This window comes from Neovison vison, chromosome 7 (genome assembly GCF_020171115.1).
Source record: "Neovison vison isolate M4711 chromosome 7, ASM_NN_V1, whole genome shotgun sequence".
NCBI lineage: Eukaryota > Metazoa > Chordata > Mammalia > Carnivora > Mustelidae > Neogale > Neogale vison.
In genome coordinates this window covers 205,004,331-205,020,085 of record NC_058097.1, presented here as the reverse complement: position 1 = coordinate 205,020,085, position 15,755 = coordinate 205,004,331, and the positions used below count along the sequence as shown (strand labels likewise).

General features: G+C 59.5%; 1 protein-coding gene across 4 annotated transcripts in view; it reads right to left on the bottom strand.

Moving 5' to 3' along the window:
- SHANK2 (SH3 and multiple ankyrin repeat domains 2) overlaps window positions 1-15,755 on the bottom strand; it is a 458,548-nt gene that overhangs the window by 389,043 nt on the left and 53,750 nt on the right. For all 4 annotated transcript variants that reach the window (XM_044259990.1, XM_044259992.1, XM_044259993.1 and 1 more), the window contains exon 3: window positions 7,073-7,292. In XM_044259990.1, coding sequence (XP_044115925.1) covers window positions 7,073-7,279 — 207 coding nt within the window. In that variant the 5' untranslated portion in view covers window positions 7,280-7,292. The remainder of the gene's footprint in view (window positions 1-7,072; window positions 7,293-15,755) is intronic.

Genomic DNA, 15,755 nt, shown 5'->3' with positions numbered 1-15,755 from the left:
ACGCAGCCGTGGAAATGCAACAGTGCATCTGCGGTGGACAAAGACCCCTCAGGCTGGACCCTGGGCCAGCCAACAGGGAAGCGTTCTCCTGGCTGACCCATGAAGCTTCAAATAAGGGCTTTCGAGGGAAGAGGCAATGCTGAGTGACCTTGGCTGAGGAGGACACAGCCTGATCTGAGGACGCTGAAGTCTCGGGGCCACGCTGGGGACTGTGGACGTTTAAACACTAACAAAGGACAGAAAGTAGGTGTGGACTCGTTTTTCCAGCCAGAGTAAGAGTTTTCAAACATTAAAAGCCTCATCACCGTCTGGCACTCTGTTGAGGTAGTGGGAAAACCACGTGTTGGGGCTCATTTTAAGAGGCTAACTGGCAGTCCTCAGCCACTGTCAAGGGGACGGGACACGGAGGCACTGGCTTGGAGTCTGTCCGTGACTTGTGCCCTCCTTGGAAGCGAGTGAATTCTCCCCTTTTGCTAGCCATCAACGAGAGGAGGGGAAGCTCTGTTAGTAGAGTGGAGGAAAGGACATTCAGGTTCGGGGAGGACGGGGAGGGGCTCACGGGCTCCTGACTCCCCTCCCCCCACATCTCATGTGCTCCTAGAAGTTAGGATTAGCACTCCTGAGCCCAAAGAGGAACAAGGAAAGCTCAGAAGGGCTCCCCCACAGCCGTGAGAAGCGGGGCTGCCGATCCCGGTGTCCCAGCAGGGCACACGGAGCCTCGGGGGAGCCGGCAGGGGCCAAGAAGTGGACGGGACGCAGTGGGAGATACAGCGCGGACACTGGGTACAAGCCCCGTCCATCCAGAGAGGGAGTGTGGGAAGAGCAAAGTCACACCCGGGCTGGCAGGAGGCAGACGCAGGAGTCACCGAGATCCGACCACGGAAGGTGTGGGAAGAGAAGCGCCGCGGCCTTGGATTTGACCCAGAAAATTAAATATTAATGGTTCAGGCCCTGGCACTGCCGCCTTCTGGGTAATTCTTATCAGCCTGGGACGTCGGGAGCGCAGGCGAGCTCTGCTTCTCCCCAGCGCGGACTTTGAACCGCAATGCTCTCCACACGATGTGGGATTTACAAAGCTTTTTTCACAGAATGTGTGATAATTCCAGGCCAAAGCCACTTCCCCAAATGTTATTTTCTCAGAGAGATTTAAGTAGGTCTTAAGGCGAACCTTAAGCAGAAGGACACAGCAACTCAGACACTCGTCACCGGGGCTACGGAGACCCCAGCGAGCGGCGCCGGCCGCTCTCACATGGAAAACGTCAACGTAAAACCCACAGAGACGCCGCGTGGAAGCCTCACAGCACACAAAACCGAAGCTGGTTAGACAGGGGTTTGGGGCTTTTGTTTTGTTTTGTTTTTTTTAATGATGCAAATGAAAATAAAGCCCGTCTCGGCCTCGAGCCAGCTGCCATGTGAGATGGATAATAACGGCTCGATCGCGGCCTCCCCCGGCCGCAGCCCTCCCCTGTGTTTTAAACCACTTACAACCCGCTAGTTTCCTGATTAAAACTGTGAGGTGCAAACCACTCCGTTTAAGGACACGAGCTGGACTCTCATCACCACGTCGTGCAGAAGGTGGAGGCAGAGGGAAGTCGGGGGCCAGGCAAGAGGGGCTCTCTTTGGCCTGAGCAACCCGTTAATGAGACCACAAAGAAAACCAGAGTCCATGCCCTCCATCCCCCCCAGAAAAGTGATCCAAACGTGCGCTACAAGAGAGCAGAGTCACTGAAGGGAGAGAGCAAAGATCCAGACCATCGGTTTCTATCATGCAAAAGGGCTGGAAGGAGGGAGCGAGGAAGGGACAGTTGGAGAGATGGACGGAGGGACGGACGGAGGGACGGACGGAGGGATGACGGATGGGTGGACAGATGGAGGGAAGGGGAACAGAAGGATGAATGGGTAACTGGTGAAGGAATAATATCAAAGAAAAGACGTCTCACAATACACTGCCAGATGTTAGAAGTCACGAACGACACGCCCAGTACAAAACCAAGTGTGCATGTTCTTTCTTACACAAGCCGACACTCCAGTGATCACTAATACCCACGAACGGAGAACGAGACACAAGAGGGAGTCACACTGAATTTGTGACAGTGTCTGCCCCGGAGGAGAAGGGCTGAGCATGAGTACAGAGGAGACACTGACATGATCAGGCACGTTTTAAGCCTAGAATGAAAAAGTGACAAAACGCAGGGCACCTGGGGGGCTCTGTCAGGTAAGCGTCCGACTCTGGATTTCTGCTCAGGTCATGATCTCAGGGTCCTGGGGTCGAGCTGCACGTGGGGCTCCCTGCTCAGCGGGGAGCCTGCTTCTCCCTCTGCCGCTCCCCCTGCTTGTGCTGGGGTGGTGGGGGCTCCTGCTCAGGGGGAATCGGCTTCATCCTCTCCCTCTCCCCACAACCCCACAGTGTGCGTGCGCTCTCTCTCTCTCTCTCTCTCAAATAAAGAAGGAAATCTTAAGGGGCACCTGACTGGCTCAGACGGTTAAGCTGTTGCCTTCGGCTCAGGTCATGATCTCAGGGTCCTGGGACTGAGCCCCACATCAGGCTCTCTGCTCAGTGGGGAGCCTGCTTCCTTCTCTCTCTCTCTCTGCCTACCTGTGATCTTTCTCTGTCAAAAAGATAAATAAAATCTTAAAAAAAAAAAAAAAAAAGAAAGAAAGAAATCTTAAAACCAAAAAGCAACTTGCCGACACCAGTCCCAAGCAAGGACCCTTGGAACAGCCAGAACACACTCCCGTCTTAAGGGCACAAACCTCATCACCTGGGGAGCTGCTCTAACGTCACCCCCACCCACTGGCAGTGAGGCTGCAGGTGAGGGACTTCATTCACTCCCTCGGGGGACACTGACACGCCAGCCGCAGGGGCACAAGGGTGGACAGGACAGCGCGCTGGTGGACGGAGACGCTGGCCACACAGTCACCGAGCGCGCACCTGCGGGATCACGGCCGCGCAGCGTCGCTGGGCCATGAGGACACCCGCGGGGATCAGTGGGGCGGGGGCGGGGTGCTGTGTCGGTATCTGATCTTTAACCTTGAAACAGCAGGAGCGCCTGGGGAGGTTGAGGGATGGGGTGGGACTGTGTCCACACAGCAAGCAGTCGCCTGGGGCGCTGTGTGGGCTCTGCCGGTCCCGGGACAAGACGGCGGCATGGAGAACACGGTCCCAGAGATGGATGGGAAAGCCGGGGTGAACTCTACGTCTTGTAAATTGGACCTCAATGAAGTTGCTGTTTCTTTTTTTTTTTTTTTTTAAGTTAACCACCAGCTGAGAGAGGGAACAAAGGGAGAGGGAGGGAGGGTCCTGGCATCCCTTCCAGGCAACGTGAGTTTTCACTGAGCAGGTGTCCAGGGAGACTGAGCCCCGCCCCGGGATGGGAGGTCAGAGCTGAATGCGACATGGGTCCCTGGCCGTGGCCGTCCTTCACTCAGGCGTGGTAACAGAGGCCCCGGGTGTGGGAAGAGCACGGAGTGAGCCCCGGAACTCCGCAGCTTCACGTGAGAGGTGAGTAGAAGGTGGCGAGGTCGCCGGGGATAGGAGCGATTCCAGGAACCAAGGACTCTGGTTTGATGGGAGACGAGTCCCTGGTGGAGAGGGGCAAGGGAGCCAGGCCCAGCCCACCCCTGCCTCCCCCAGCCCATCCCCCACGCCGCTTAGCCACCTGGGGCCAGGATGCTGCAGACAGCAAGGCAGGGGGATACCCAACCCCCAGACCCCCTGAAAAGACGGTTCTAAGACAGAGCTCCGGGGGAGGGGAGCTGGAGGTGACTCGTTCCCAGAAGCCTGGACCCCGTGAACTCCTACAAGAAGGCAGACACCGCTCGCTGCCCGGGGGCCAGAGTCAACAGCAGTGTGTGCCCAGCAACGTGCTCCAGTGGAGCTCAAGGCAGCCGGTCATTCCTGCCCAGGCCTTCCGGAACCTTCTCTCACAACGGATGGTCTCTGTACAATGAGAGGCCAAGAGGGAGCAACAGGGGCTTGATCCTCAGCTACCAAACAAGGAGGGCCTCAGAGATCACCAAGACGGCTGAAGGAGTCCCAACACTGAACGTCGCGGAAAACCTCGGGTAGGGCCAAATACAGCGACGTCCGCGGCAGAAGCGGATGGGGGTGGGGCTCTCTGCCTGGCTCTACTGTGATCCTCAGTGACAGCCCAAGGCCAGGGTCACCTGGAAACCAAGTATGTCCGACCGTCCGCGTGAAAGCAAATGACAGATGGCGAAGCGTCCCCGTCCGCCGACGTGGGCGGCCGGGAGGCGGGCCCCGTGTGGACGTGGCAGGCGGCTGCTCCGGGCGAGAAGTCTGAGAGTGTGTGCGAGACAGGGCGGACGGAGGAAGGGCAATATGTTAGCTTTAAGGGGGTCGGGATCGCAGCTCCGACGCTTCCTCCTAAATCAAATGCCAAAGCTGAAGACACGTGATAAACGGAAGCATCGGTAACAGGAAGGAGAGACTCGTTCTCCCAGAGCTCCTGCCGGGAGGTGGCCTGTCCCTGCACCTCCGTGGCACGGGTCTGCTCGGGTCACAGTGGGCCTGATGGACACGGGGCGGACCGCTGCCGCCGAGCGACTCAGGGCAAGCCCTGGACGGGGGGCACAGGGGCTGGTGCTGTGCGCCCAAGGAGGCCCCGTCACAGGTTCCACCCACCTTCTCCATGCTGGGCCACGCGAGGCGCGTTAGAAACCGGATTCCCGGGCGCCCGGGGCCACCTCAGTTCCCGCTTCTCTCGGAACTACGGATAACAGAACTGCGTTCGTACTGACTTCCACACGCGCCACTCGCTAGCAAGGCCCGGTTTGCCGGCCCGTTCTGCGCTCGGCCCCACACTGAGCCCTCCCTGTGTGTGCGGCACGGGCATGTGCCATTCCCGCATGGCCCTGTGAACCCCACCGGGGGAGGACTCGGCTCCGCAGGCTTCAAGGAGGCCTCCCGGACGCCCCCGCTCAAAGCTGCAAAATCCCTCCCACTGGAGGGCTGAGGATCAAAACAGCAGTCACTTAAAGAAGAGATAGTTCCACATGGCACCTGGGGGTTGGGGGGCAGGGAACGAACGCACCAGGGACAGGAAAGGGACAGCCTCCCGGCTCCTCAAGACACCATCTCCCCTTGGGCGGGCTGACACGGGGGTGAGAAACCGGCCCCAGGCGAGATTCCAGGGTCCATCTCACGTCCCTGGCTCCAGGACTCACCCTGGCAAGGGCCCACACGCGGGAACAATGGCTACTTTGTTGCCGGGGTTCATGCCCGTGGGAGTGTTGGCCTCAGCCTCAAGGGGCTTTGTTTGTCTTAACAAAGTGAAGAGAGGTGATCTTTAGAAGGTTCCGGAAACAATTACGCTCCCGGGAGCAGAGACAAAACCCCTGGCAGGCCTTCGTAGCTGTGGGCCTGGGGAGCAGGTGTCTCTCCGTCGGTAATTCCCGACAGGTTCCCGAAGCCTCTGGCACAGTGGACAGAATCCACCACGCCCCCTGCCAGGAAGAGGTCACGACAGGCCAGGGTGGGACACAGGCTTCCAGGCCAGCTCCCATGACCCCGTACTCATAAGACCCCGCATCGTGGTGACTTTTCCAACGTCCCACGTTCTTACTCACTACCCGTGGGGCATCTCAACAGCCACGATGGCAAAAGAGTCTCTCTGTCTGTTGTCGGTGTGCACAGCGCCGGCTCGGAGCGAGGACACTGATGGAGGTTATAGACGCTCACGGGCCCTGCTGCCCCTGGCCCCAGCTGCACGCCCGGTCTACACCGGCTCACTTCACGCCCGCAGGTGGGCCCCAGGCTCGAGACCTTTCGGTGCCGTTCCCCAAAACACAGGGCGGACAGCAGGGGGGTTGACTCTGACCCATCTCGGATGCACCAGCCGCCGTGCCGTGCCTTCTGCGAGGCTGCCCATGGGCCGCCTTCCCCGGTGACAACAAGCTACAGGAGCCAACGCGGCAGCAAGTGACCACGTCCAACACCAGCCAGCGGCGGGTTCGGAGGCTCCGGGCAGAGTGTCCCAGGCCGCCTGATCCTCCCCATCTGCTGGCACCAGGAGGGCGTCGGTGGGGATGTGGGGGTGTGGGGGGTGACGTCCCCCCTCCTCGTCCACGCTGGTTAGAGGCTCGCTCACTCTGTGTGACAGCACGCCCGGAAGGACTGCTGGCCAGGGCTGCCCGGCTCGGGCTGTTTCACGGACTCAGGGAAGTGACACACGCGAGGACGTTAATTCAACATCCGGCCCGAGGGCAGCACGCAGGGCGTTCCCACAGGACGCGCGGGCGCCGACCCGGGACCCGGGTTTCCCACAGAGGGACTGTGTCTGCGGGACACTGGGCACCGGGGCGGGAGGGAGCGGAGGAGAGCCCGCCCGCACACGGTCAGAGCGACGGAGGGACAGCACACGGCGGGCAGCTGCCCAAGCCGAGCCGGAACAACCGGAAGCGATGAAGGTGAGCGGGAGCAGAGGACGGAGGCGGAGACCGGACGCGCGTCCAGCCGGAAAGGACGCGACCCAGGTAAAGAAGGAAGAGCTACAAGAGGAGAAGAAGAAACCACAAAACCTGGTAAAAAGAAGAAGACAGACAAGGAACCAGTGGCTCAAAAGAATAATTGTCGAGATGAGGACGGAGAAGCCGGAACCTCCGCCACGGTCCGTCAGGAATTCTGAGGAACAGGACAGAATGGGTCCAAGTGGTCACACCATGAGGGAACGCTCGAGAACATCACAGCGGACGAGGAGAGCACCGGGGATGAAGGCAGGTACGGAGAAGCCCACGGGCACGTGGCCGCTGGCCCTGAAACAGGGAACCCAGCCTGCAAGCCAGAAGGAGCAGCGTGGGAGAAACTGCTGCAACTCCTCCCCGAGCTGGTCCCCGAGCCCCCAAGGTCTGGCCTCTGCCCGGCCCGTAACAGGAGCTCAGTAAGTGGACGGAGGTGCCGCAGCAAGCTAGGAGGCAGGCAAAGGCGCAGGTGACGGGAAGGAGGGGAGGGCGGGGCAGGTGCACGACATGCGGGACGCCGCCAGGACAGGCGGTGCAGAAGGTGACCCAGGTGCCCTGGAGATCCTGCTGCACCGGGACGAACAGGGCTTACCGTCTGCTGCAGGTCCTGGATGAGGATACGGATGACCAGCGTGTTGCCTTGGCTCTCCTCTGTCCTGGCGGCACTGGGCTTCTCTGCCGTGGCCCGGATGGTGTCGTAGATGGTTTCTTCTTTGGAGCTGTCCGACTCGGACCCCACCGAGTAGTCGGAGAAGCTCTGGGCCATCTCGTCCTCGCTGGAGGTCGGGCTGCGCGGCATGGCTGCCCAGCGTCTGTAAGGAGGGGGAGAAGAAACACAACCGGGGCATGGGAAAACTGCACACAGAAACCCCAGGGCCTGATGGAGACCGACGTCTCAGGTTCACGGTGCTCCACCTGCTGTGTGACAGCCGGCAGAGCTGCTGAGTGTGAGGCACGGGCCTCTAGGGGCAGGGAGAACACAGCACACCTCCCCCCACCCCCGGGCTGCCCCCAGAGCCTGGATCTGAAGGCAGCCATGGCCGGGACAGGGACCCGCAGGCTTTGGGCCCCAAGATGGGCACCTCCGCAAGCACATGGAGCCCTAACTAGCCGTGGCCACGACCATAGCCTACAGGGATCCACCAAGGGGCCACAGGGGCAGTCTGAAGCCTTCCAAGGCAGAAAAAGAAGGTCCCTTCTGTTCTTCTTTGAAGGCAGGGCAGCAGGAGAGGAAGAAACTCAAGCTGCGGGTCAGAACAGTTAGCAGTTCATGGTTCTATAACCCCTCTGCCTCAACACAGAGTCATGATGGGTAACATGTAAAAACAGAACAGAAAGGCAAACGACAGGGCCAGACTCAGAAGGGAGATAGCCCCAGGGCCCAGGAGTCCGGCAGAGCCCGAAGCCACGAGCAGGCTGACTTGGGGGAGACTCGGGGGTCCCCAAGAGTCTGTGGCGGCTGGGAGTGGGGCTTCCCCACCATCAAGTCTAGTTCCCCAGCAAGGACCAGCTCAGGGCACCGACCGCGGCTGATGGGAAGGACGAAGGAGGACGTGGGCATAACTCCGGGAGCACGCTGCCCAGTGACACCCCCGTCTCTGTGGGCAGGGGTCAGGAGGGGTTAGGATACGAGCTGGTGTGAGCCAGGGGTGCGGGGGGGGGGCTGGCAGAGAGCGTGCCGGCCCAAAGCAGCAAGTCCATGACTTCATGAACTCCGTAAAGGAGGTCAAGACCCTGCTCACATGGAAAGTGGGCAGGGGAGTCCCCTGCAAGAAAGAGGCTGTCCTGAGCAACCAGGGACGGAGGTCACCCCGATCGTCGACAGACTGTCCGGTTAAGTCACGGCATCCTCCCACAGAAGGCACAGCTGCGAGGAATGAGTCCCCTACATACGGAGGACCCCCCCCCAGAATATCCAGCCATTTATGGGAGGGAGGGGGAGGGAGGAGCTCACCTGTGCACCTGCCCCAGGCTCTAGGCCCAGCAGGTGCTTAGGTGAGCGTCCCCCCCCAACTCCCGTGTTTCGTGACCAGGGGAGGCCCAGAAAAGTCCCAGGTGGGGCATGGTTCACCCAGCGACAATTGTGTGTTTATCGTGGGAAAATGGACACCCACTGTTTTATTTCCAGAGTTCCAGTTAAGGACAGCAAGTGCTCACCGGAGCTGGAAGCATCCTGGGGCTCTGCCCACGGGGTCAGTCCGGGGAGGCTGGCAGCCACTGGGGGGGCGCTCCCATCTGCACCCCAGACCTTCCCGGGCTCAGCAGACACCCAGGTGCACACAAAGCCTAACATAACAAAGCAAAAGGCAAGACCGTGACCGGGGTCAGGGACTCCCTTCCTGCCAAGAGCATCTGCACCGTCTTTGGGGAAAGGACCAAGATCGTGGAACCCACAGACAGTTTTTCTGGCCTGCACAAGGTTTTAAATTTCTATGCAAACCCAGATTTCTGGTTTATGGTGACCATCAGAAAGCTCTGACAATGCTGGGGACAGCCCCGGAACACCTGGGGCACGGATGAACGCCAGCAACCACCCCTCCCCCAGCATGCCCTCTCCAGGTCCACCTCAGGCTCCCCTCCTTGCTATCAGTCCCCCTTCCCAGTCCTCCCGCCGCGTGAGAGCCTGACAACAGACCCATCCGTTCACTCATACCTCTGCCTCCTTCGAGAACCCCTGTGAGGGGTCACCGGGCCAGTCACATCTCAAAGAGCTGATCCTCCAAGTCACCCGGGAAGATTATCTTTTTTTCCAATTAAAATCTCCAAAGCTAACCTCCGCGTGATTCTGAATTAAAATTTCAGAGCCAGGGGTCTTTTCTGTATTCACAACCAGCCGCCTTTGTGAGCTCAACTTCATGCTTTCTCAATCAGAAGAATGCAAACTCTGGTGAGGGACAAGACAGCGGTGGCTGGGGAGAGGGTCTGGGTGCTCCTGGCTCCATCTGAGCAGCGTCCCCACCTGCCTGGCTGCAGCAGCTAGCCACCTGCTCCTTGTACGCTATGCACAGACTTTGTAACATAGGACACCGTAACAGTGACCACATAGAGCTACTGTAACAAAGTATAACTTCTGTATCGTGTCTAATTGCAATGTTACAAAAAATAACATTCACGGGTAAATATGTTACAGAATTGCATACGTGTAATTATTTGCAACTACCTCCCAGGTTTCTAGGAGGCATACCCTCTAGAACACTGGTTCTTCATCCTGGCCATCGAAGTTACTTGGGGAGGCTTTAAGAAAACATCAGCACGAGAGTTTCTGAAGGACCTGGGCTGGGATGCTGCCCCTTGAAGCTCCCCCTGGGGACCGTAAGAAGCACCTGCTGCCGAGCCCAGGCAGCCCCTTCAAGAGGGAGCACAGGCTGCAGCCCGGGGCTGTGGGGACACAAACCTGCCCTGTCCTGGGCGTGAGGGACAGCGGGATAGGCATGCCGCTCACCGCCTCAGCCGTCAGCATGGACAGACATGAGGTCCCCCACGCGGCGCCTCCAGTGGCTTCTTCCCATCCGGACGGGGTTAAGTTGGCCCAGAGCACCCTCTGCTCCAATAAAGAACCATGTCTTCCCTCCTCATCAGCTGTCTGTGCCTCTTCTGAACCCAGCAGGGACCAGGGGACGCAGAGGGGACCCAGTGAAGGTGGACTCGCACTCCCAGGAGGGGGTCCCTCTCTAATGAGGAGTGACCCGTCAGGGGCTGCTGGGCACAGACGGAGGCTAACGAGGCCATTCCGGGTCCACCGGCTCTTCCCACGGAGGATGGGCGCTGGCTCTGGAAAGCTCCCGCTCAGGGTGGAGCAGGGCTTGGTGTTTGCACCTGGAAGATGGGCAGGTGGCCAGCTCCCAGCAGAACGCGGCACAGCATGGGCCCCCCCACATCGTGGCCTTGCACGTCTGAGACAAACCCAAGAGCAAATGGGATGCCCTGGACCCCCGGTTACTTCCCAGAGGACACACAGGCCCTCCCTCCATGCACTCCACCCCCACTTCGAAATAGCACCTCTGGCCTCAAACCTAAGACACCCATTGCTTGCCATGTCTGCCCGCCCCGGCTCTTTTTCTTGAAACCCCCCCACAGCCTCGATGTGCTCCGTTTCCCGGGTCCTCTCGCTCAGGGTGCATTTCAGGTCCGTGTGCACCGGGTCTCTGTTCATTCACCGCCACTGCCCACCGCCCCCCAGCATTGGGGGCACCGCGGGCACTCAGTGGACAGGGAGACGTGGGCAGAGGAGCCAAAGCACAGGCCCCGAGACAGCCGGACAGCGCAGCAAACGCAGCCACGGCCGGCGTGACAAGTGCCCGCCATGTGCCCGGATCTGCTGGCGGCTTCCCGGGGGGCAGATTCCAGGCAGATGCTTGGAGAGGATGATCGTCAGGAACTTGCTGTCCTTAATGGTCACATCACTAACCACGGGACACGTCTGCAGCTGGACTCGTGGGACTGGTGACCCGTCGTGGACACACAGGTCTGAACTGTGAAAGGCGCATAACCCCCAGGAGGATTTCAGTTCCAGGAAACTAAAGGGGGCGGGATAGGATTGGAGGACAGTCATGCCCAGTGAAACTCCAACTCAGCTCCAGAAACAGACCTGACAACCCAAAAAGGAAGGGCTCCTGCGTCCTAGCTGCTCGTGCGACCCACGGATCTCCGCAGGTGGCCCTGCCACGACACCCCGCTGCAGCCCAATGCAGCAGCTGGGGGGTGATGGTCATGAAGGGACGTGTGTGCCACCAACGTGCGGGGGCAAAAGGCCCCACTGTAGGAGTCCAAGGAGGAAGAGGAGGCCACATGCAAGCTGGTCCTTTGTAGGACAGCCCGGGAGCCTAGGCAGAGACCTGAGCAGAAGGTCCTGACCTTAATCAGGGGCTTGAGCAATGAGACCAGCAGACCCGTGGGGACAGCAAAGCCCTGGGAAACATTTAATTATTAACTCCTGGGCAGGACTGCCAGGCCCAGGGTCACCAGGGCCACGTGAGAGAGAGGGCACCAGCCACATCCGCATTTCAGATAAAGCACGAATACATTTTATCATAAGTATTTCCCGAATATCGGATGGGACGTACTTACAACTAAAAAATCATTCATTGTTCATTGGAAGTTCAAGCAGGACTAGGTGTCCTGCATTTTGTCGGGGGTGGGGGACAGGCGGGCTCTGAAGACAGCGAAACCCAGCCCCCCTCAGAAAAGTTACTGCCAGGTCGGAGGAGGGAAGGTTACCCGCTGTCCCGGCAAACATTTTGGCATCACCAGCCGCTGGGTGGGGTGGGGGGGAGCTACAAAAACAGGTCGGTCAAGTACAATGACCCCCCAGAGCCTGTTTTTCTCACCTGCCCACCCCGGGGTGCCTGCGAACAAGGAAAAACAGGAAGGAACGCCAGTAAAGGCCATTTTCACAAAGGCTCCATATTTTACAGCTGTAGTGTTCCAGGGAAACGAAGGTCTTGAACTGGCTGCCAAGCCCCCTTGCACCTCGGCTGGTGGGGGCAGCGGGGGGCAGCTAGACTTCCCACTCACCGCTTCCACCGCCACGGCGAACACCAGGCTGGCCTGGGACAGGTGACACACAGAAAAACCAAACCAAACCAAGTGCCCCGGCTGCAGCGGACTTCATCAGGCTAGTGCTGCAGGCCCGGGAAGACGGCAGACAAAAATGTCGAGGTCCCACTGGCTGTTTTAATAAACACACACACACACACGCGTACGGGGGCAGAACGGGGTTTTTACTCCAGTGGACTCTCCCAACAGCACCCACATCTGCGTCACCCTGGCTCCAGGACTCGGTGACCACTCACCCATGCCGTGCCCTCAAATGCCTACGATTCACTCATCCTCAAGGCAGTGAGACCCGCCCCCCCAGGGGGCTGCACGGGGTCCGCGCACAGACACTGCAGCTCGGGGCTGGGGGCGGCCCCTACTGGACCTGGAGGAACTGGTGCTGAACTCCAGAGGCAACTGGGCTGTCACACGCACGGTCTGCACATGGCCACGGGCGTGAAGCCGCACGAGGGGGGGTGGGGGGACAGAGAGGGGCAGCCCGGGAGGGCGAGGGGAATCGCCGTCTCTGTAACCACCGTCCTGAGAACGCTCTCCGCTTCCATGCCCGCCGCATCTGAGGATAAACGAGGGCTGTTGTCTACCTCCTGCCGCCTGTGGGCAGCAGCCCCTCCAGCTGACCGTCTCCCCCGGTCCCCCAACGTCCTTCCATCAAGCCTGGGGCCCCAGCCCCGGTGAGGCCTGATGCCCCCGGCTACACACACCCTCCTTCCTCTTGACTCAGAGCCGGAGCCACACCTGCCCGTGAACCCCCCGACCTCAGCCCCCACGGCCCAGCTAGTGCGCTGAGAACGAATCCCCCCCACGCACACTCGCCCCGGAGCAGACGACATGCTGACGCGAAGCTTCTTGTGCACAGGGCGGAAACCCCAATGACTGCAGCCGTAGCGACCCATGGATCCGGGTGCGGAACCGCAGCTCACGCCGGGGGACGGTGACAGGACGCGGCCGGCAGCCAGGCTGAGCATCTCCGGGGAGACGGTATTTCAGTAGAGGAAAACGGAAGCCGAATGTGAAAACACGGCAAACTCGGAAAATGTCTCATTCAGAGGGTGGACGTAGAGTTGTTGTTCTGTTTTCCTATCTTCCTATAGAATGATAATGCTTTTAATTAAAAGTAACTTTTTACAACTCCAATGACGATGACTAAGGTCTGCAATGGTTTCTCCGACACAAGCCCCTGAGGAACGAAGTCTACTCCAAAGTCTGAAGGGAGACGGGCAGGGGAGGCCGAGGGACGCCCAGCGGGGTCCCAGGCACGGTGGATGTTTCCGGAAGGGCCAATGCTCTCACAGAACATGGGCAGAGGGGGTCATTATTGCTCCTGACCTAGAGATAAGGGGCAGCCAGTAGGGGACACGGCCCCCAGTCCTTCCTGAGGCTTTGAGGGAGGGACAGGACAGGCCCAATCCAGCAGGGCAGACAGCAGACCTGCCCTTGGAACCCCTCCCGGGAAACGTCCAAGACAACACGCCCTGTAAGCAGGGAGCTTTGAAGGGGAAGGGAGGGTACAGCCCAGGGAAGGGGAACTTGGGTCAAGTCACCCCCCGTCTGGGCGCCAAGCACACCCGTTTTCAACAGGAAGGCTGAAGAAGGGCAGCAGGCAGAAGGCAAACTATTTGCATTGATGTATATATCTGGATATATTTTTTTAATGCATTGACCTTAATGCAATGACCTGTGTAGTCATAGGTGCCCAGGAAGCCAAACTGGCAGGAGAGAGTCCCACGTGCTCCCTCCGCCCCCGCTCAGTGAACAAACGTATTATTGTTCAACTCCTTCTCCACGCAAGCTTCCTGCCTTTTCTCCCTTGGACCCTGACCCACCAGGGAAAAGTTCAGCTAGCGCCTAGTCTCTGCCTCTCACCGACTGGTTCTACTCGGGATCGGAGATGAAATGTAAAATCCGATCAGGGTTCCACGGCCCAGAGGGTAGGGCAGCCTGGGGAGCCAGGAGCTCGTCCCAGACCCAGCCCCTAGTTCGGCTCCCTGCAGTGACCTCTGGCCGGCAGGTGCACTGGGGATGCCCCGAGAAGGCGGCGTGGCCTGGGCCCTCTGGCCGGGTACACGCTGACCCGCCACCACGGAAAGCTGGCGGCGAGGCCGGATTCCCCAGGCGGCTCCGGCTCGGGCAGCGCGGTCCGTGGGCCTTGCGTGGGGCGGACACACCTGCTAGACGACGGGTTACCAGCAGCCGAGTTCAATTACGGAGTCTGGGAACTGGTACATCATACAAAATTAGAGAGCTCCGCGATTTCTAGGGGGAATGGAATGTCACAGAGATCTGAAAACTAGCAGGTGTCTGGTTATGAAATGCTTTTACAGTCTCCAAACCCGCGCCGGGCTCTGGCCAGGCTTTGGGGCCCCGGCTCAGCCTCAGATGCTCCAGGCAGGGTGGGCCTCCCCCAACATGCCATGTTACTGGCTCGGGCCACCTGCCACCCTGTGGGGTGGGGCTGCAGCTTCCCCAGTCCTGCCATCCCCTGTAATGACAGTGTTTAAACTCGGGATGGGTTTTGTTTAATTCTTATTATTGTCGTGGCTGCGGGAATCTGGGTGTCCTCTGCACCCAGGACTTTCATTTTCCTAAGAGAGGGTCTGCAGGGGATTTTAAAGCTGCTGTGCCAACCTCCTGGTGGAGACACTTCTGCAGGCTCCCTGGGAGATGCCCTTCCTGCCCCCGGCTCCCAGGACGCCACGTGGCCCCGTGCCCCAGCTTCATCCCCTGGGATGGCCCTTCCCTGTGTGGATAATGGGGTGCAAACACCAAGCATGACAGCCAGTTCTCAGCAGCCTGGTCAAACCCCACAGCACCATCCACGGTCCCAGAGATGTCCGTCCCCGGGACCCCTAAGCTCAGCCTGTCCCGGGGCTCCCAGCCCCACCTGGGACCTGGAGCAGGAGGCTGTCCTTCACGTGCCGCAGGAGGTGCAGATGCTCAGCCAGGGCTGGGAACGGGTGACAGCTCTGACACTGTCATCTGGCCTCTCCCAGGAGCAGAGACTTCTCTGTGAGAGGTGCCCCTGGACTGGCCTCCCCTGGCCGCCCCAACACCCAGCTCCTCCCACCCCCCACCCCAGCCCCCAGGGCCCAGTGCAGGCCACAAGCATGGAGCCACCTTCCTGTCACACCTGTCGACACCCGTCTCCTCCACCTCCTCCCACGCCGCAGGGACAGATGGACAGACGGATGGACCGGAGAAAAGGCAGGACAGTGTGAGCCAGGGAGGTGCTCAGATAGGAGACCGGCCAACCAAGGTCCACAATGCCCCCCTGCCACAAGGACGGTTCCGACTTCCCTTCCGAACCCCCGGTTCCAGAAGCTGAAACAGGCGTACCTCCTGTCCCCATGCTTTGCTTCATGGCGCTACGTGGCCACTCTGTACCTTACACACGGTGGGTCTGCAGGTCTGCATCCAGCAAGCTTAGCAGCACTGTGTTTCCAACCACACTTGCTCGTTTTGGGTCTCTGTGTCACGCCGTGGTTAATTCTCGCCACATTTCTAAACGTTCATTACGATTCTGTCTGTCTGATCTGTGATCACTGATCAGGATCACCGAGAGCTCAGACGATGCTCAGCATTTCTGAGCAACAAAGTAATTTTTCACTAAGGCATGCACATTGTTTCTTAGACACGTGCTCTACTGTACACTTACTAGACCACAGTGGCTGTGTTTGGACCCACTGGAGACTGAACCGGTCACCTGCCTCGCGCTATCGCGG